The sequence below is a fragment of the Poromitra crassiceps genome (assembly GCF_964638095.1).
Source record: "Poromitra crassiceps genome assembly, chromosome: 8".
NCBI classification, from domain to species: Eukaryota; Metazoa; Chordata; class Actinopteri; order Beryciformes; family Melamphaidae; genus Poromitra; species Poromitra crassiceps.
This window is the reverse complement of record NC_139629.1, coordinates 47,979,684-48,001,936: the sequence shown is the minus strand read 5'-3', so window position 1 is coordinate 48,001,936 and position 22,253 is coordinate 47,979,684. Positions and strand designations below refer to the sequence as shown.

The window sequence follows — 22,253 nt, the reverse complement described above, 5'->3', positions numbered from 1 at the left end:
TTCAATGGAGAAATGTAATATACTAGCATTTCTGACCTCACAAGATTAATATGTTAACCCAATCTAAAAATTACAGGTATAAAATGAAATGCAGGAATTGAACAGGTTTGAAATATCAAATACGACCCAGACAAATTAGTTTCTTAGTTTTAAAATAGAGCTTCCATTTCAGAAACTAAGCAAACATGTTTTCATACAAGATAACAGTATTAAGTGTTTCTAGATTATGTCACTTGGTTTACACAAAATAGTGTTGGTATTCAGTTTGAAATGTCAACAAGTTGCACTACTGTCAATAAGCGTCAACTGTTTTGGGGGGTTTGAAAGCCCTAGTATTCAGGTGAAACAGCACTACGCTGCTGAAAGTGAAGAGACTTTAAGAATCCCTTTGACAGTTTGTCAAACATGCCATTTAAAAAATATATCCCATAATATATTCAGAGCAAAAGTAATCATAGTTTATGGTGTGAAAATTTAGATAAGTGAAACCGGCATAACTCAAGGGCAAATGTATGATGGATGAAAACATTCATCAAACATTAATGCTCCCTGCACATTTGGAACATAATGCTGTTATTTCACAATTGTTTTTCTTCAATCGTTTTAAATAGTTTTTTTAATCAAATTTACTTCTTTTTCTGTACACCCAATTAATGCTCGATTTTTTCAACCTTTTCATGTCCATTCATACATTTCTGCTTCGACTCTCTCCAGCGTTGTAATTCAGTAGCATCTTGCCTTATGCGGTTACCATTTGCTGCTGCAACAGCGAAATGTCACTTTAAGTTTCATCTGATCTGAAGTGTGTGAAGAGTCAAAGGATAGTAAGACAGCTGTGGTTTACATTTTTAATGGTTTGTTTGAGACTGTCATCAAACCCATCACACAAACAAGATTTGAAACATTTTATTGTAATAGATTTTCTTGAACAACCAAATATGTAAAAAAAGAAAAAAAAGAAAACCAACAGCAAAAGTGAAGTGTCATTTCACGGATTATTATTTTTTTCTTTAAAAAAATATTAGCCTTCCCCCTTGTTCACAAACCGTTTCAAAATTGGGACAAACAGAAATTACATGACAAATCCGAGAAGCTGGAAGGCCATTACATTTCTTGGCAAATATAAATATAGTGGTTTGAACAGGGTCTGAAACAGCTCACATGGAAAGAGCATACATACAGCATACATGACAGTAGGACACTCGGCACTGCCTGTATCAATTTTTATTAATGTAGAAAACCAGGATCCTTATTTTAATGATTTAAATCAATGTGTTTATGACAAGTAAATATATACATTCAGCCAGCTCTAATAGTCTCTAGAGTATGGCGTGTATGATCCGACCCCCTTACATCGCCATGATTGTCTATTCAGGGGGAGTAGCTGTGAGAGTATGTGTAGTCCGGGTAGTAGTCCTGCCCCCTACCCCTTCCCAGGGGATAACCCCAAGGGGAGGGTCCACCTCTGGTCCCTTCCCCCCCTCGTCCTGGTATGGACCAAAGCCCAACAGGTGGCGCTCCTCTCCCCCGGTAGCCCCCTAACGAACCGGGACCCATAGTATCCCGTACAGCCCCGGTCGGTCCATGAATGATTACATTGCTGTAGCCTCCCCCGCTCAGTGGATGTGGAGGCAACTTAGGTCTGACTACTGCGCCCCCCCTGGTGGCTGCTATGGGAACACCCACACAAGCTCCAAGGTTCTCAGTGCAATCCGCCGGAGTCCTTCCCCCCTGGCTGCCAGGGGTGCTGGCGCCCAGGGTCTCAGTCCAGTCCATCTCCCCGCTCTGGGGGAGCCCACTGTGGACCGCTGAGCCAGACGTGGCCACACCCTGGCTGCTGGCAGTCACACAAGTGCCGGTCCCTGCTGTCCCCCAAACACCCTCCCCGGGTCCGCTGAGTGTCCTGTCTGTCTGCAGCATGGCGGTCCCGCTACAACTTTGAGACCCACTGCCCATATAGCTGGGCTGGCTGTCACTCTGGTGGTCTGTGTAGGTGAGGGTGGTGGAGAGCGGAGGGGCCTCCACAGCTGTGCTGGGCAGTGAGTGAACGCCGCCTGTAGGGAAGGCCCCGGTCACCCCGTGCCCTCCAGTGTCAGAGCCATACGTGTGACCCATCATCATGAGATGAGGCGGAGGCGGAGGTTTGACCGCCAGGGGAAGGGAGGCCAGGTTGGCCAGAGGTCCTGCTGTGGGTATGAGAGGCGGGGCGTGTATGACAGGTGGGGGTGGGACCGGGGCTGTGAGAGGTGGTGCTGGGAGTGTGGTAGAGGCCGTCGCCGGGGGCCAGTAGTCCTGTTCCTGGGTGATGCTGCAGGGTGAGGCGGGGTAGACCGGGGAGGCCGTGTAGCCGGAGGAGCCGGTGTAGGACGCCCAGGGAGCCGGGCACAGGAAGCTCTGGTGGGGGTTCACAGAGAAGCCTCCGGGGGACATGCTGCCGACGTCCGAGGAGCACGAGCCCAGCTGGTTGGAGGCTCTGAACTGAGAGATGGCCGTTTTGAGAGCGGCGTAGGCGGACAGGTTGGGAGCGCTCTCGGGGGTCACCTGCTGCTGGTCTGGGAGCGGGGGACGGAACTCCTCCGTCTCCGGCGGGGGCGGCTGTGGGGGCCGCTCCGTCGCGGCGTCCCGGTTCTGCTCGGAGGACGCCGATATGGCCGCGGGCTCACCGTCATCAGAGTCCATGTCCATGTCCTCCTCCTCCCCACACTCATCATGCACTACTGGGAGAGCAGGAGAAATTACAGGGAGCGCAGGAGAACCTACTGGGAGAGCAGGAGTAAGCAGAGAGAGGTGGGGGGAGTGTTACAAAAGGCCTCAAAAAGATGTGTGTGTAGTAGTACAACCATTTTTATTCAGCAGCCACGTAGCAAGTTAGTTGTATGGGACCAAAAAAAAAAATTAGCAATGCCATTACACAACAGCAAAAGTATATGAGTATTCCTAGTGTTGGACTATGAAGCTAATTTGGACACTACCCACCAGTAGAGGGCGGTGTTGGAAGCTCGTTCTGATTGATGGAGCCAATCAGGCTGTGGAAACCGGTCAGGATGTCATCAATGCTCGCTATCACTATTCCATTTCTGGAGTACTGTAGGAACATCTCAAACGGCCTCTCTGCAAGCGCAAGAAACAAAATGCAACGTTTAATGCACATATTATTAAACAAGTCAAGGACAGGGCTCTAAACAATAGTAAAGCTTCTAATCTCCTCAAATTTAAAGATAAATAATCCAATGGTTATATATCATTTATTCTACTTGACTCGATTAAAAGCCTGAAGCCATTGAGGAAAACACCTTACATAAACAAGCTTCAGAGATGCACAAATTCGGTTCTGTAATTTATCCAGAACTAATCGTTGAATCTGAAGTTGACAGTTTTGGACACATTCACACACTTGTGTCAGATCAATGGGCAAAAAAACGATTTCAATGATGGTCGTGATGAAGAGGATGATGATACCTGTGAGGAAGATCAGGTGCCGCTGCTGGGTGTGCTGAGCCTGGAGCTTGATCAGGCAGTCCAGGTCTGGGGCCTGGCGTGACTGGGTGTCACACTCATGATAAGGTAGGAACTCCACAAGATGCTTCTTCTGATAGACGGTCAGGAGGTTGAGCAGCCCCATGGCATTGGCATTTAACCTAGTAGAAGACAGCAGACATGCACCGATGGAGAGTCATATATTTGTTCACTGCCCACGGCTAGGTGACGCTTTGGTTCATATTTACCACAACATTGTGATCATTACTATTCTGGGCCTGTCGCACGACTATTTTGGAATCAGTCCCTTACTGAGACACTGACCTGCCCAGCTCTTTAAGCTTCTTTTGGGACTTGCAGTGCACCTTCCACTGCCAGGGATGTTCAGGGGTGCTCTGCTCCTCCAAGAACTTCAGCAGCCCCTGCAACCGATCTGGACGAGACACAACGGCACAAAACTCTCGTTAGCGTTCATTTCCGACCCGACACTTCTGAGACGTCGCGCAGACAAGAGGAGCACAACTTACCCTGCGTGATCAGGTCAGGGTTGAGGACAAACTCATCAGACACCATGAAGCCTCCGGACACAAACAGCTCGTTGTAGGTGTGGTTCTTGACGTCGTCCAGGGTGTCCACTCCAGCAAAACTCACGGAGGAATGCTTCTTCAATGACACCAAGGCTGGGATCTGCAGGGGGAAGACAATGTTTGTTTGTTTTTGTTTTTAGAAATGGGACACTTGGATTCATTCTAAAATAAAAAATAATAGATATGGATTGAGACAATACCAGGGATGGGACGATATATCGAAATTCATTATCGCAATGCAATACAATACACATCGGGGGGGGGGTTAGAGAAATGTGTTGTGATATTAAATTTCAGTAATCACAAATGAGACGGCTTGCCGATCAATATTTCACAAGCTCTCCAATGAAACGATACTTTCTGCATTTTGTAATTATTACATTTTTAAATTGCTGTTTACACTCTAGCAAGCCAATGCCATTGATAGAAAGATTTGTGGCTCAGAAATAAACATAGTTGGTTCTACGGTCATACTTTGACCGTGCAACTTTTACTTATTACATTGGATCGTGTCCGTTTGGAATGATGAACCCCATGTGGCGTATCGAACGGAATTGAGAATTAAAAAAGAAAAAACACATTGAGCAGGCGTAAAACATCCAATTAGGATCCTACTCTTTCTGCTTGATCACTGGGAGCAGATTTGTTTGACAATCTGAACAGACAGGAAGTGTTGTTGAACAGAGTGACGTCGGAAGAGGCTGATGGGAGGTGACGTACCCGGTGGACGTGTGCGGCGATGTTCTCGTTCTCAATGATGATGAGCAGCTTGTCTAAGCTGCCGCTGTTTTCCAGGAAGGTCTGCGGGCTGCACTCGCGGTTTCCCAGACTGATCAAGTAGCCCTGGGTGACAGACAGGAGACAGAGTTGTTGTTAGGATGCTTCACACACACAGACACACACACAATATACAATGAGTAAGATACATTACTATACTATAGTATTACTACGACTACATCTCTTCAGTCTCGCTTTTCTTCAGCACAGCCTGGGTTCAGGATAGCACTACCCCATAACTGTTTTTAGTCCCCCTTTTTCTTTTCTTTTGTACTGCTTTTTTACATTTTTATTATTGAATTTTATACTGTACAGTGTCCTTGCGTTTGAGAAAGGCACTTGTTAAAAATCAAAATGATTATTATTCCTACACTTGTACCGTGTTATTATTGTACACGTTGGTTGACCTAGGTGAAACCATAGGGACAGATAATACAGGCAAACGTGAGGTGCACCATCTCTCCAATGATGAAACATCGAATCTAATAACTGATCAGATGGACCCCAGTATGTTCCTGTGTTCTGTTAGCATTAGCAATGCTATCATGTAGAACAGTCCTTTTCACTGTGAAATGTATTACTGCAGATAGCTGTGGATGGCTCTCTGGCTCCAATAAAACTATAGCAGTCCCGGAGTTGTGATTCGTCGTTTTTTACCCTCCCGCAGTGAAAAGAGCGAGCAGATTGAGAAATACGATTGGTCAGCATCAGGGACTCCTTCCTGCCAATATGGACCATAACAGATGATCATAAAAACCGTGACAATGTTAGAAATGGGGTGGTTATGCCAAAGCCTCCCAGGGAGCTAATGCTGTCTAGGTTCCCTACCGATTTTCCATCTCCAATTCCATGCTTTTTCCAGAACTTTATTTTGGCTGGATTTGAAAATCTATATTTGGTTCATGTTCATTATAATGTCAGTTGATAGCGGCGACGGTGTGTCTGTCAACTCAATTGTTGTAAAACTACATAAAATGGGCAGTAATATACGTACATTGGGGACTGAGTAACAATATTTTTCCATGTTTTCCCAAAATTTCTGTACACTCCCCCCCCCCCCCAAAAAAATGAAACACTGGAAATTCGTGCATATATTCCACCCTTTCCAGACCCACATGGGAAGCCTGCGTTTTACCTTGATCTCCTTGCAGATGCTGCTCTCGTCCCCGTCGTCGCCAGAGTAGATGTAGAACTTCACCGTGTTCTTGGTGACGTCCTTGAAGATCTCCACCAGGCTGCTGAACACTTCGGGCTTCAGCTGACCGATCAAGCTGTTGGCCAGCAGAGTGGGCCCGGGAGCGGAGCGCGAGTTTGGGCTGGGGTTCTGAGCGGAATCTGGGGAGTCCGTGACGTGGGAGGGAGAATACATCTCTCCCCCCACCTCTGCGGAGGCACCGTGTGCTCTCGTCTTCGTGGATGCTTTCTCTTTGACGGTGCCCAGCTTACAGCTGTGAGAAGAAGCGGCGGCGCCCCTGGACTCGGAGGGTTCTACTTTGGTTTTGGGAGGTGCGCTGGCGGTGGTGGACGGTGGTGTACGATTCGACGTGGCCACGTGGGGAGGAGGCGGGGGAGAAACCTTGGAGGCGGGAGGAGGCGGAGCTGGGATCCACTTGCCCATCTTGTCGCACAGTGCTTTGACATGCCCGTGGACCGGGACGGGGGCGACGTACGGAACGACGTATTCCGAGAAGGAGCTGTTGGGCAGCCACGAGTGACGCATGGGCAACCGCTGAGGCAACTGGGAGGTATAGTAGATGTGGTTCGCCTGCATGAGGTTTTTAATGTCAGAAGTGAAGCTGTGGACCTCCTGGTTGAGTATGGTGTCCAGGCTGATGGAGGGCCTGGGTGGAGGCTCGTCGACTATGGCTAACCTGCTGACAGAGGGCTTGGGTGGAGGAGGCTCCTTCACACTGGCTAACCTGTCGATGGAGGCCTTGGGCGGAGGTCCCTCTGCTATTGCTAACCTGTCGATGGAGGGCTTGGGTGGAGGTTCCTCTACCATTGCCAACCTGTCGATGGAGGTCTTGGGTGGGGGCTCCTCTACTTTGGCTATCCTGTCGATGGGAAGCTTGGGTGTAGGCTCCTCTGCTATGGCGAACTCGGGCGCTGGAGGTTCCTTTTTCACTTGCACCAGTGGAGGTGCCTTCAGCTCTGGGTGGCTGTCTGCCACAGCCACAGGCTCAGGTAAAGGCTGGGCTTTGTCTGAAGGAAAGCAGAGAGGCCATTAGGGAAGTGCTGATGGTCTTCCAATCCACAGTATATAATCCTTTCATTGAATAATTACATCAAAATGATTGATATCAAACTTGTTACAGTCATGCACAGTCGGATGCCAAAAATAAATAGAAATAAGTATGGCTTCTAAGTACAAATGAGTGTGCGCTGGCTGCTTTGTAGTACCTTCATGAGGGGGTATACTCCAGGCAGGTGGGTTGTGCGAGGTGCGCGCTTTCTCCACTGGGGAGCCCGGGCTGAACGGACTACCAGGGCTACAGTCCATGTCCTCCTAAGAAAGAGATAATCGATCAATAGATCTACATCAGAACTAACCTAATGTGTACATTGCATTGTTATAACATATTTTGGATAATGTTTTGAATAATAAGCGTGACATCAATTGTTTTGTGCTCGAGACACATCTCACCTCTAATAATAATAATAATAATGATAATAATGATAATAATGATAATAATAATACATTTAATTTATAGAGCGCTTTTCTAAAAACAGACACGCTTTTAGAAACAACACATTAAAAACAAGAATGACATAGTATACCTCTGTGTAGTTTGTCTGTGCTGGCACTGCTGGCACTGCTGGCTCTTCCGGTTTCCTCAGGTCCGGGTCGGGGACGCTAGGCTCCTCCCTCCTCCCCGTGCTCGCCGAGGGCTCGCCGTGGTTGGGCGGCTCCGGCACCGCGCCCTGGCCCATGGCTTTGTTGAGCGTGGCCAGCAGGATCTTGAGAAGCTGCTGGGTTTCGTCGACCGAGGAGCTGTTGGCGTTGTTGCCCCGGGCCCGCATCTCCGTGTCGTAGATACCCATACTCTGCATCACTTCCGTCAGATTGCAGTTCTGCCCAGTCTCGTCTCCAGCTTCGTCTGCTTGGGGGGCGCACACGCACATGCACACACACGCACACACACACACACACGTGCGCACACACACAAACACAAACACACAAAATAAGGCATGTGATAAATATTGCTCGTTAGCATACCCTGAGCTTCCTAATAACAGTAACCTTTGTAATAAACACTTTTCCCCCAAATCCCATTTGTATCAGACAAGGAAATGTGCCCAGATAAAAAAAAAAGCTGTTGATTGGGCCGTTGACAAAGACATTATTTAAGCTAGGTGGAATAATATATATATATTTTCAATAAATACTAATTAAAAGTGTAGAGCAGGGGCTTTTCCTGTGCCTAGTTACAGTGAGCAATTGTCTACACAGTATTGGCATTCTGGAATTTTGACAGCTAATTGCAGTTGCATTTAAACATATATATATATATATATATATATATATATATATATATATATATATATATATATATATATATATATATATATATATATTCTTATATGTGTGTGTGTGTGTGTGTGTGTGTGTGGGGGGAGGGTTTAAAAGATCTGCGCAAAAAAAAAACTAAAAACTAAAATCCAAGTAATTTCATTTTGGTGATGTAAGCCATGCACTACCTGCAGATTTCAATAGTGCCAATAAGTAAACCACGTCTTATGACATCATTACTCACAAACCTTTGCAAATCCTTACATAAAACCATTCATGCCAAGTTCACACCTAACAGCAGGAAACATCACAAAGAGCCTGAGGGCACCTCCTCACCTCGACTGGGTTCTCCGTTGCTCAGGGGCTCTGTGCATTGGTGTTTGCTCATGCCGCCCCCCCTGTCCTCTCCCTCCAGTTTCCTCTTCCGGCTGTGAGAGTCAAAGGCTCCGTCCTCGCCCCTCTCCTTCCCGGGCTCCTTCACCACCAGGGCTTTCTTATGGTTCTGGATCAGTTTCAGCAGCTGCCTCATCTTGTCGTTGTCATACTGGGACTCAGCCTGGGTCTTGTGCTGTGACTGCGCCCCGTGTGACTGCGCCCCGTTCGAATGGGACACCCCTGACCTCCGTCTGCTGCTGCTGCTGCTTTCCGCGGGCGGCCTTTCCGGGGCTCGCTCCTGGGCGGGCCTCTCCGGAGGTGCCATGTCCTGGGGGGGCAGCTTTTCCGGGGGCCTCTCCGCCCTGTCCGAGCCCCTGTCTGACCCGCCCCAGTCCGAAACAGGGCTGTATTCCACTGGGGCTGGCGCCGGGGCAGGTGGAGGTACGGGGGGATTCTGTATCTTTTCGATCATGTCCTTGGCCTTGGCCAGAGGCAGCATGTAGTTTGCGGGGTTGTGGACGTAGGAGCGCAGCAAGCCTTCCATGTTATATTTGGGCTTGGGCGCCGGGTACAGGTCGCTCCGATTGTCCAGGTTCTGTTGGTACTCGGGCAGGCTGAAGGGCCGGACCGTGCCGTTGTCTATGCGGGTCAAGTAATCGTGAGCCTGCCGCTCCACCCCGGCGCTCAGCTCCTTGCCTGGGTTGGGCCGCAGCTTGAGCAGGGCGTAGTGCAGAGCGGGCACAAAGGGCTCCATGGAGGACTTGATGGCAGGCGGTTGCTCCACCGACAGCGGATCTGGCTCATATAGTCTGGATGCTGAGGACAGAGGAGACAGGCATTACTAACGGATCTGGCTCATATAGTCTGGATGCTGAGGACAGAGGAGACAGGCATTACTAACGGATCTGGCTCATATAGTCTGGATGCTGAGGACAGAGGAGACAGGCATTACTAACGGATCTGGCTCATATAGTCTGGATGCTGAGGACAGAGGAGACAGGCATTACTAATGGATCTGGCTCATATAGTCTGGATGCTGAGACAGAGGAGACAGGCGTGACTATTAAATATCAAAATCAGCACAGGTGCGTTTGTAGTTAGGAATGGGCAATAAAACGATCTGGACAGAACTCGTGTCGATAGCGATGATACAATTTTGACTCGTTTTACTCAATATGGATAGATGTAACAGCCTACAGAGGTTCCCAAAGTGGGGTCCGGGGACCCCCAGGGGTTCTTCAGTGGGTTCCAGGCAGCCCCCAGCAAAAAGGAGGGTAATATCTTTTTTCACTAGAATTCAATGCATAAGCAACACAACAAGCAAAAGATTGCCTGACTATTTTGGTCATGGGTTTCATACACCTGTTATACACCGTCTATAATAAAACATCTTAAAAGCAGAAATCTTATCAGATGAGGGGCCCTGGGGCAAAATCGGATGGCGGTCCGTGGTCTAATTTGTGTCAGTTTACGGGTTCCTAACAAAAGTTAGAGAACCACTAGCCTATCACACAGCAGAAATAAACACTGACAGCCAGTCAGGCTGCAGCATTTAGGCTCGCACATGAAAGCACACGCCCATTTCCGACCACAGTTTGAGGGCGCTTCCAGTGAAGGAAGTAGACAAAATTAGCGCCGAGGAGTCACACTTCTATTAATATTTTTAGTCCTGTTCTTATTACAGCTGCTACTGTTACTACGGTCATAACTGTGCATTAATATTGCTACTTGTGCTCTTACTTATTATAGTTCTCTGTGCATTAATATATTACTACCGTAAATTCCGCACTATAAGCCGCACCGGAGTATAAGCCGCACCTGCAAAGTTGACTGTTTTTTTACATATATAAGCCGCACCGGACTATAAGCCGCGGGTGTTTTAATGGGTTTTTTTTTTTTTTTTTTGTGTTTTAATGTTTAATTACCATATGTAAGGGTTCATGCACAGAGGGGATTGTCGGGAAAGAGATGGCTGTTTGAGGAAGCTCCCATTTATTAACATTTCAACAAAACAACATAACACAACACCACCTGTGTTGTTTTTTACAGTGCACACAGTGTCCGCGGTGTGGTGAAAAGAGGGCAAGAGAGGAAATTAAAACAGAAGTGGATTTATAGTTAGAAAGAGTGCTAAAAAAGAGAGATTTTTTTTTTTTTTTTTTTGGGAAAAAATCCATAGATAAGCCGCACCGTTATATAAGCCGCAGGGGCCAAAAAAGGCCAAAAAACGGGGAAAAAGCCGCGGCTTATAGTCCGGAATTTACGGTACTTGTTTTCTCTCTCTCTCTCTGGGTAAAGTTTTCCCCTTTGCTGCTGTCACCAACACCAAGTACATGCTCTTGTCTTTAATTGTTTCAATTGTCACATGACCTAAAATGGCCAGTGCATCATGTGACAATTGTTTCAATTGTTGGGTCTAAAATAAAGAGCCTGCTCTTCTACCTGCTCTATTTGTAAAGCCCCTGGGGATAACTCTTGTTATGATTTGGCGCTATATAAATATAAAATTGCTTGATTGAACTGACACAAAAGCGAGGGCGAAACTAGTGGACATCCGTTATCCTCAGGTGAGGAAATTGTATCATGTGAGGTGCCGGTTGTTGTCCGTTTCATCAGATAGTAACTGAAGTGACAGTGGAAGCTAACCGGACAGCTAATGTTAGCCAGCACCAGCTAAAGAACTGTTCGGATGACAGATACTGTCTGCCACCGGGGACATGTAACCGGGCGGGCCAGAGAGCAGAGAAACTGCTTTTCAACATGCTGAACAGAACAACATCTTGAAGGCAACGGGCGTCAAGCTAGCTGGGATCAAGAAGACAGGACTTCCTGTCAATGTTTTAAAAAAATAAAAGTATTCAGGATGAGTGTAAAAGGTCTGACAATGGCAAGTTATGGCACTTTTGAAAGTAAGTTTCTGTCCCTATTCTGATGTTATTCTATTTTTTTATGTTAATAAACTATATTCTAAAGTTTAACTCATGAACCCTCTGGTCTGTTCAAGCTTCATCAGTCATTATCAGGATACTGGAAAAACATTAGAAACTGGCCACATTATCAAATTATATATTGTGATAAATATCGAAATCGGTCAATATGGAAACAATTATCGCGATCATATTTTTTTGCCATATGCCCATCCCTATTTGTAGTGAATACTGCCCATGGGGATAAAAGTTAAGAATGTATCAGGAAAAGGGATGTATAGATATTAATACTTGAGGAGAAAAGGCTTTCGCACACCTACGCGACAGGTGCGTCGGAGAAGGGCAAAACCCGACAGTGAGAAAGAAGTAACTCCCGCACACTGTCTCCAAATGCAAATAAAAGTTTAATAGAAGAATAACGTTTCGGTCATCACGACCTTCATCAGATTCATTTCAATGAATCAGATTCATCTTCAATGAAGACAGTGTGCGGGAGTTACTTCTTTCTCATAGATATTAATACTTACCATACTTGAGCACCATCCTGGACTCCTGAAAGACAAACAACGCCTGCAGGTTCTTCTCCACGCGGCCCCGCCGCTCTAGAAAGCAGAGAGAGGAACCTCTTCAGTGCTTCAGCCTCAGCAACAAACACATCTTACATATATCACATATATGAATTCATACACAGAGAAGAGTGAGAGCAGAAGATAGAGTTGAGTGGTACCTCTGGTACTGGAGTCGAGCATCTGACCCGAGGACAGCAGGAAGAGGAAGCCCCGGTCAAACAAGGGCTTCACCAGCACCTGAAACACCACAGCACACACTGCAGTTACAAACAGCCAGGGCAACGACGGTATAGAGACGCTGCATGAAATAGGCCCCGCCCATCACGGGGGGAAAAGCTCCGTTCATTTCCACACACCAGCGTCATTTTCCTTGAATTAAACATAGCTAAAAGCTGTTGTGTGGGTGGGCTGCGCAGACAACAAATGTAAAAAATCGCCAGTTAAAGTTTTTTTGTACTCCTGAGCAAAACAAGGAAGCCATTGAGAATTGGCGAGAAGAAAAATGTGGATGTTGCTGTCAATGAAGTAAGTTGGAGTGTTCATCTTCCGTATATACGATCTTTTTGTGCAAGACCCGACCATGCACGCGACATAGGAGAACGCCAGGATTGGACGGGAGTTTGTGTTTTCCCCCGTTTTGGGTGTGGCTTCTGAATGATGACGCGCTCCGCAGTGTCTCTATGCCCCACTTCTCAAAGTGAACATGTCTCATAAACGACACAGTCGGCCATTTAAAAAGCCAGCCTATCAGATTATGGCGTCTTTAAGTGATTAAAACAATGGGGGGAAGATATAGATGAGAGGGCAATGTATGGCAATGGCTCCCAAAATTCTTCTTCTTCTTACTCCCTGTAGGTTCCAAAAGCGGAAAACATACTTGTGCGTTTGTGCCTCGACTTGGAGCCTTGCCGGCGGCAGCTAGTCCTGTATACTCGAGGGGGTCGCAGGGAAGTCCCCAATAAAATTAGTAAATTGTGTGATTTCACTAGGATTTCAATTACTAGAAATTAGCCCAAGGGGAGAATGTAATGCATATACTTGGTAATAACTCTCTCCTGTTATCTCCCCATCTACATAATTTTTCGCCAGCCGCGGTGTACCTCTCTGAGAGGGGTTTGACGCACTAGTATGTAAAGGCTTTAAGTGGAGCATGGGGCCGCAACCACACGACGCCAACAGGCTCCGGAAGACGGCGGTTGTGGTTTCTGTAGTTAAGTGGGTTTTTACAGGGTGGGTCTGCTAGCCCAACACCCCCCCCCCCCCATTCATCCTAACATACATGTCTTGGATGATGGGAGGAAACCCACACCAACACGGGAAGAACATGCAAACTCCACACAGAAAGGACGTGGGACGGATCGTGGGTTTAGACCGTGGGTTCGAACCCACGATCGTTCTTGCCGTGAGGCGACAGTGCTAACCACTGAGCCACCGTGCCGCGGCTCTCAAAATAGGACCTACATTAGATAACTCCTGAGGTGGCAGGCAAGTTCCCAGTGAAGGAAGTACAATCTTAATGTCCTCAGTACTTCATTGAATAGCAGCTGTCAAAATGATTCTGGCAGAACGTAGAAAAGTGGTAATTATTGTGATTATTGTAATCACAATAATTGTAATTATTGCCTTCCCCGCCTCCAGGGTTATGTCTTCACCTATAGCACAGTCAGGCAAATATGCATCCAATAAATCTGAAAATCTTCAGAAGCTTTTCACAAAAGGCATTTTCAGACGAGGCAAGAAATGCACTGAGACGCCCAGGTCTAATCTGGATCTTTTTGAGGAACTCATTGCATGAGAACCACTGGCATGTGACAGTATAGGACCACGACAAGGTGGTCCCGCTAGGTGACGGTGGACTCACCATCCTGTCCCTCTCCAGTTTGTGGACCAGCCCCGCCAGGCTGCCACTCGTCGGCTTGCCCCTGCCTTCAACCACGTCAAACAAGCTGCAGGACATGCCAACCTTTAGCACTGGGGACAGGGAAGAACACGTTGAGACAGCATCCAGAGCAGATGGACATCACACAAGCATGCTGGGAAATGGATACATTTCTAACAAGTTTAACCTCTCAAACTAATGCCTACCCCACACTACAGGATAATTTGCAAGATTATGGCCAAGATTCCCCCCTCCCGATTTTCTCGGGGGTGCTCCCGATTTGACGCGCGTCGGGCAGATAATCTTCCCAAATGATCCTGTAGTGTGTGGGGTTCAAAGATTCACAATCGGGAAGACTGCCTCTTCCCGATTGTGAATCGGGCATATCTAACATGTTAGATATTTACAACCCGACAGGCGATTGCATCTTGAGCAGAGAGCCAGTAGTAGCTGCGTTTCCATTAGTTTTTCGCAAAATAATCTGGTCCGCGTTCGCCCGCAACCCCGCACAGAAACAAAGAACGAGGAAATTGTCATCGAGGTGAAATACCCGTGCGTCTTTGAACGGGACGGAAAACTAATGCTATACTGCAAAGCATGTAGCCTACAACAAGCGCTTAGGTCTCATATGCTTCCCGCATCGGCGAGTGTCCGCACGGAAAAGTGAGTCAAATCAGCAGACGCGCCCCTCCACAAAGCACCTGTGCAGACGGTTTTCGCCTGGCCGTGCACAGTAGGCCTACACCCCGAATGGACGCGGCTGTCCGCGCAAATATTAGTTAAACAAATCCTTTCAGTGCAAATGCATTATAAAAACAAAAAATAAGATTTGTTTAGAAAACGAAATGACACAAATGTATTATTATTATTATTATCATTATTACTACTACTACACCCGGTGAGCACACTGAATAGGCATTTTAAAAGTTAACGTCGAGCCCTGCTTCCAAGGTGAATCTTCGGCATAATCTTCTAGTGTGTGGGGTTGCGTTTGAACAGACGCGATTGTGTGTGTGTCCCAAGATTGAAATGTTAAAAAATCGGCTCTCTCTGTCCTGTAGTGTGTGGGCTCTCAAGATTTTTATAATCTTCAAGGATTTGAAAATCCTGTAGTGTGGGGTAGGCATAAGGCTTTATGTGGAAATGCAGGGCATGATCGGTAGCCTTAGTACAATTTTAAATACTGCACAATTTTACATTTTAAATTCTGCACAGGGTCATTTGGTTTTTCATCATCACTATTAGAAACGTGTAACAGAAATGTGTTAAAAAAACAACAACTAACAAACAAAAACAATTCAACCACTAAGGAGGCTGGGTAGGGACATCGTCCCACACAGGACGACCTGGGCTCAAGCACCCGCTCTTACTGAGGCGTCCTGAAACAGAATATGGACATGATGATTGTTGTCCTCACTGACCTTCGCGTGAGAGGGTGTAGGTGTCCCAAGAGAAGAGCACATGGGGGATCCTCCTCTTCACCTGGTCTAGTTGCATGCCCCGAGTCACCTCCAGCCTCTCGGGTCTGCAGGAGGGCACACACAGGTCAACCACACAGCCACACACAAACTATGGTTCAATTCAGGGCAGGCCCCTTAACCCATTGATTCCTGATGCAGCATTTGTGTGTGTATCGCTTTAAGCGTGACGCGGTTCGCGGTCTTAAAGGGATACACACACAAATGAGGGATATACACGCAAATGCTGCATCAGGTATCAATGGGTAAAAAAAAAAAAGCAGGTCTACATTTTGCACAAATACATTCTTTAATATTTCTTCCTGTTTTCACACACAAAAAAAGGCACACAATGTATAAGGTTAAGCATGTAAGAATAGCTTAACCCTAGCATACCGCCTAGCCGTTAATGATTAAATAACACTGAGGAGATGCTTCTGGAGATAAGCAGACACGGGACTTTACTCACAGTTTGAACGGCAGGTAGGGGCGCGTGGAAGACCGTAAACAGACCTGGAACAGCTCCTGGCTCTTGTTCACCAGTGGACCGCTCCACACAGTGTAGCAGCGCTTCCCTACATGGCATCAACACCACAGGTCAAAGGTCACACACGATGTAAACAGAGAAATCTGTGCTTGTGGGGTTAAACGTTGTCTTATGTTAGATGTGATAACAGGTCAAAGGTCACACACGATGTAAACAGAGAAATCCGTGCTTGTGGGGTTAAACGTTGTCTTACGTTAGATGTGATAACAGCAGTTTCAGGTTTGAAGTTCAATGTGGGTATTTTTTTAGATTGTGTATTGTAACACAACACTGTTTATAGTGACACGTGAATGTGCTAATGGACCTAATAAATAAATAAATATATACGGTAAACTAAAAGAAAAAGACTTAAAAAAAAGTACCTCTACTTCCTTCAGGGGAAATGGTGTTGAACCTGTGAGTGGGCGAAAGAAAACACCCGTTTAAAAACCAACCATAGAACACAACACAAGTGTTGATGCTATACACCTTATGTAGAAGATACCGTCTGGCTTGAGAGACTAACAGGAAGTGGAAACACAATCGGAGGTTCTGGTTGCGTTTACACTTCCTGTGACTCATAAACCTAGTCTGACTCATAATGTGAGTCAAACTAGGTTTGACCAGGTGAGTCAGACTAGTTTGAGCAGGTAAAACAGTCGGCGTTTTGAACAGGAAGTCGTGACACAATGGGTCAAGTGGGCAGGGCTGCATAAGGTGAATACATGACGTTGTGTGGCGGGCACTCCTCCTCCTCACTTGGAAACGCACGCTTCCCTCAACGTACCTGTGTGCGGTCATAGGAGCGGACGCCGCCTCCTTGCCTTTGTACTGGAAGGAAACCACGGCGTACGGACACACGTGCCGCGGCCGCGCCTTGATCTCGTTGAACGCAAACTCAAAAAAGTATTGCTGAAAGGCAAAGAGACAGATCCATTCAAATAAGAGAAATATTAAAAATGTCCATTTATAAAAACACATATTATACACGCGCACAATCACTGAAACATACCTGGGTGAGCTCAAAGGCCCGGTAGGACAGCAAAGACGTGACCCTATTGGCACTTTTGGACACGTGACAGTCAAACTTGGTGGTGGGTTCCAGGGCGTTCTTAGGCATGTTCTCGTGGACGTGCTTTAATCGACCCTGAGAGAACAAGACATACTTGGTTGGCTGGAGGTGACCACAAGGATTTAACAGCATCATCAGCGTGGACATAATGTTGTTACGGGGAAGTGGAACGGTATTCCATACCCTCATAACTTTAAAAACGATCATGTCCCCAAAGAAGCCCACATCAAATGGGTTGATTTGAAGCAAATCCGAGAATTTGGAAAGATAAACACCTAAAATGAGAAAAGAACTGAATTAAAGGACAAACATAATAATCATACTCCGTTCAAAAAGCATTCAGAGAAAGAATCGTAATCAACACTCGTCGTGATTGTTAAATAATTGTTGATGCTTGTTGACATTTTGAGTTTGACACTTTGAGGCAAAGCCATACTACACCCAATCAGCTCAGAGCCAACACTGAAGTTATGTATTGTCACATATCCTGCAGCCATGCTCAGCTGTTGCCGAGCCGTATTAGGTATCGTCCGTCGTAACTTTATCACGTCAAAATTCTTAGCTGCTTGCCAGAGGATAAAGACAGCAGCCGCACAGCGTGCTAACTCCTACATTACAGCAACAGCAGATCAGACATCCTCAGGAGCTAAATCGATAACAACAATGTCACTGATGATGTCACGCTTCAAACAATATCCCTCAGAAACAATGGAACTAGTTAGGGAGGCGACCAACCTTCAGAGAATTAGTGGAGAGAGAGAGAGGGAAAAACAAAACAAAAACAACAACGTTCATCACGTCTACTTCTAGGTTGAGTCTTCTTGTAAGTCAAGAGCAACACATCCAGTAAGAGCCCGGAGGAAACCAACTTACCTACGACTGGATTCCCTAGCATAGTAATCCTCGAGTTCCCAACCGACAGACCCTTCTCACAGGTCCACTGGAGCTAGAGACACAAGAGAACATACAAAGCTCAGAATCATGATGTAAAAAGCCTATTTGAGTCTACAACTTAACCAACATGTTTTTTTTGTTTTGTTGCCTGCAAGTGATGTTTTGCAGGCCGGCTAACCTTGGATTTGTCAGGAAAAAGGAAGCAGTAAGACTCGGTCAGCTCTTGTTCCGTGCGTCCCTCTTGCTTCATCTCCCGCCGCTTCTCTATAAACTGGGCAGACAAAAGCAGTAGAGACAGGAGAGATGATCAGCTAGAACTTGGAAACTCTTAGCACTGGTAAAACAACAAGGCTCTTTGTAGAACACGCAACTTGGAGGAGCAAACATTCCTACACTTCGTCATACATTTATTAGAGCCTGAGAGCAGGCGAGTGCATTTTCTGAGATGATAGCACCATCTAGTTGTTGTCAGACCTTGGCTGTGGAGAGTGAAGACTACTCAATATTTAAACAACAACATTGTTGCTATATCGTATGTATTGTAAAATACAACACATTATTAAGCGGTGCAGCCGCTTCCATAGGTGACTGTGTGTTTGAGCATGGGATGTGTGCCACGAGATTTAGCCTAGGCCCTCCCCACTGGCTCCTACAGTAAGTGAGAGTGAAGGCGCCAACACACGCATGCAAACACACGCACACACACACGTCTGACACGCGCAAAACTTAAAATGCTGATGTTCACAGTGAGAACAGGAAGACGATGCCAAACCTCCTTCTCGAGCAGCTCGTTGTGGATGAGCCGGGCCTTGCAGTAGGAGAAGCTTCCTCGTGAGGATGAGTCGAGGTAAAAGGACGAGAGGATCTTCACAAGGTCCTCAAACTCCCGGCTGTCAGGGGGCAGAAACTGGTACAGGCCTGCGCACACACAGAGAGGAATCGGTGGATTAGCATATAGCATATAGCATTAGCAGAGTTAGTGATCGACCGATATGGGTTTTTCAACGGCCGATGCGGATATTTAGAGCAGGGATTCGAGGGGGCCCTTAGCTAAAAAAGGGAATAATTTATTTTCTTATAATTCCATCCATGAGTTATCACAATGACAGAATGTACGATTATTTTTGGTCATGGGGGACCCTGGGACAAAGTCTTATCAAATGGGGCGTCTGTGGTCTAATTTGTGTCAGTTTAGGGGTCCTTGGCGTAAACAAGTTTGAGAAAACCACTGACTTAGAGAGCAGGACGACCGATGGCGATATATAATCCAACAAATATCTGTTATCTGCATTGTCTCTGTTCACTGCAGTGCACTTATTTGGAATAAAAATAAGTCTCTGCGAAATTAATGTCTACAGGCCATCAATTTTTAGTGCACTTAACAGCAGCATTTATCAGCAGATATAACAGCGTTGCCTTGTTCTGAGAACGGAAACTTGCATAAATAACAAATAAACAATGTTAGCACAGTAGCTGCATCTCTGATTTGATTTGAGTCCCGGTCCTCGTGAGCGCAGGCATTGGCCGACGCCTGCCGGGGATCTCAAAATGCCATTCATCGGCCCGACCGATCAATGAATCGGTCTGTCACTACTAAGCAGTGCATGTGCATGGGGAGAAGAGCCAGTGCAGAAAGTAGCATCATCACAACTAAACTTGAATTCAACTAGAGATCAACGATTTTGGATTGTTTGCCAATATCCAAATGCCGATATTTTCCAACTCTTTTGGACACGAGGCATTCCAGAGTCCAGACATGCCGATATTTCAGTTTAACATCATCATGACCTTAATTTTGAGCGGTAAGCTGAAATCGTCTGTGCCGTCAACGTCGCTAACGTTAGCTTAGCTAGCTTGCATTCTGGAAAATTTGATTATTACGTGATAAATAGCTTTGTTTACACTGTACAACTGTTGTATAAAAGCAATATGACACTGAACTCGAGGTCATGCTGTTGTACTGAATCACAGGCGTGATGATATTAGAGCACAACAGCTCTCCCTCTCATGTGATATTGCTTAATTATTCATACTCTTATCATGATGGCCCACTAGCAGACACAGACATAAATACAATGTTTTTGAAAATGTACACATTCACTGGGCAAAATAAGAAAACTACTTCAACTAAAGTGACGTAAAACATGTCATATTGTTTTTTAATTTATGTAACATTTTCTGACAAATTATTTCGTTAGGCATCCAGCATTTGCTCATACTTAAAGCGTCACTTTATCTGCATGTCATATTGGCAGACATGTTTGTTTCCGGACGATATTTCATTTGAAAGCCTTTATCAGCCGATAGCGGTTCAACTAACAGGAGACAGCCTCCTTATCAAGCTGATGGTTGGAATCATGCAACACCAGCAGGCCCATGGATGGAGGTTTCATACTTCTATGCCAGATGAACCACTTCTCTGGCTATTCTCTCAATCTGGCTCTATTCTGCCATGTCGGCATGTAGGTTAGGTTAGTATAGCTCAACGGGCTGCAATAAAGCAGTAACACTATGGGGAACTTAGTTTCCTCATCTGCTAAATGCAGCTACATTAGCTTACCAACACGTCTGTTTTGGGAAATACGGGGCATCCGTTTTAGGATTGGAAAAGGTGATTAACAATATTAACCACAGTCATTTACATAAACAAACCACTATCTGTGTGTTGACCAGTCTTGCATCAGTCAGTATTGACAGAGGGTTAATTATAATTTCAATACAAACACATCCAAAGGAAGGAAACCACCACTGCCTGATTACAGACATACTGGCATAGAATATCATCACCATCAAGTGGTGGGCCTGCTAGTAGTAAACATCTCTCATGTGAGTCGGTTTGGTTGGGAGTCTGGAGAGACAGCTCACACTGTGGTGCACAACTGCCCATACAGCCAGGTCTGTCCTGGTTTGGCTCTGCAGCCATTTGTGTGAACCTGTTCAACTTGCCCTATTAAGCATTTACACATGAAAACAGGCAAGTCTGTTGTGGGGAAAACTTTACATTGCAAGCAGGGCTGCCACGAGAGGCAAAACAATAGGCACCAACTACTTAACTTTGCATATATACAAATAACTCATGTTCAATCCAAGATCCTAGGACCATCACCAATGTGCCACTTTGGTTTGAGTACTGGGGCCCCATCTCATTGGCATTGTAGAATGGCGTGTAGGACGAGTGATTTGAACTCATATCTATTCAACTGCACGAAAGCATCAATGACACCAAGTGTGTGTGTCGTCACTCAGATGGGGTGATAGCATCCTTATTTAGATTTCACCAAAGACTCATGGCATTACCAAGACCTTATGAGATGGGGTGTGGTGAATGCACTTTTACTGTGGTCAAGAGGACACCCACACAACACTGCCATGTTAACACTATGCACGTTATGTAATGTATGTATACTGAAACGTGCTAGTCATATCACCAGCACAACAACGGCCAGGCTGCGATAGCTGTCAGAACCAACAAGGTGGGCTTTCACTCTTCGGGCGCCTCTTTCACTTCAGGCGCCTTCACAGCAACGTAGCTGCCTGCCTGCTGCTTATGGAGGGTAACGTTATCGTTGCAATGCCGGTGCGAAATAGAACTACCGCTCCTCTCGGCAGCCCCATCAAGGTTATCCATTGACTTAACAATGCGACGTTTCATTTTAACCTCATGTGACAAGTGAACATTTCGCTAACATTGATAAGCTAGCAGCAAGGCCAGCTAGCTACCAAGCTAGCTAGCAACATGCAGCAAAAATGAAAGACAGGACAGGCTCTGTTCAAAATAGTAGCGAAAGGGCACCACCTCTCCGTTCTCTAATCTTCCGTGGGATCTGGAAATTTTTCCGTGGCAACTCCTCGTTCAGTCTGTGGCCGGGCAAGGGCGAGCTGCTGGAGCTCCGGGCGTCCGTCTGCACGCTCCTCCGCCGATCATGGGCTTCTTGTTCGGGCATTACACCGTCTCCACATCCAGTCTGATCGCCATTTTGGTTGGCTTTGGCCGAGGTGGCGGTTGACGGCGAATTCTTCAAGGATTCGCCCCCCTCCGAGCGGAGCTCGCCTGTCTCGGAACATTCCGCGTCCTTTCTCCCCTCCGCGCTGGGGTTCAGGGCCATTTTCGGGCACCGTGCACCGTCTTGCGGGCAATATAGCTCTTTAGGTTCGGCGCCGCTTCACACACACACACACGATCCTCCTCACCCAACCTCCGC

General features: G+C 46.3%; 1 protein-coding gene across 3 annotated transcripts; it reads right to left on the bottom strand.

Moving 5' to 3' along the window:
- Positions 1-841: 841 nt before the first annotated feature.
- On the bottom strand, positions 842-22,238 carry tasorb (transcription activation suppressor b). Of its 3 annotated transcripts, none has more exons than XM_083641952.1 (23): positions 21,848-22,238; positions 18,824-18,969; positions 18,230-18,322; positions 18,031-18,103; positions 17,341-17,432; positions 17,098-17,232; positions 16,873-16,997; positions 16,469-16,500; positions 16,029-16,134; positions 15,524-15,627; positions 14,085-14,194; positions 12,382-12,460; positions 12,182-12,256; positions 8,689-9,543; positions 7,620-7,942; positions 7,242-7,347; positions 5,977-7,043; positions 4,785-4,907; positions 4,005-4,164; positions 3,802-3,910; positions 3,460-3,638; positions 2,977-3,111; positions 842-2,759 (listed from the first exon to the last, which is right to left on the bottom strand). In XM_083641952.1, exons 1-23 carry the CDS (start codon positions 22,155-22,157, stop codon positions 1,372-1,374), a joined length of 5,925 nt encoding a protein of 1,974 aa, XP_083498078.1. In that variant the 5' UTR covers positions 22,158-22,238; the 3' UTR covers positions 842-1,371. The 3 variants fall into 3 exon arrangements, with proteins under 3 accessions (XP_083498078.1, XP_083498079.1, XP_083498080.1); XM_083641953.1 differs by having other exon boundaries at positions 842-2,756; XM_083641954.1 differs by having other exon boundaries at positions 7,620-7,939.
- Between the last annotated feature and the right edge of the window lie 15 nt (positions 22,239-22,253).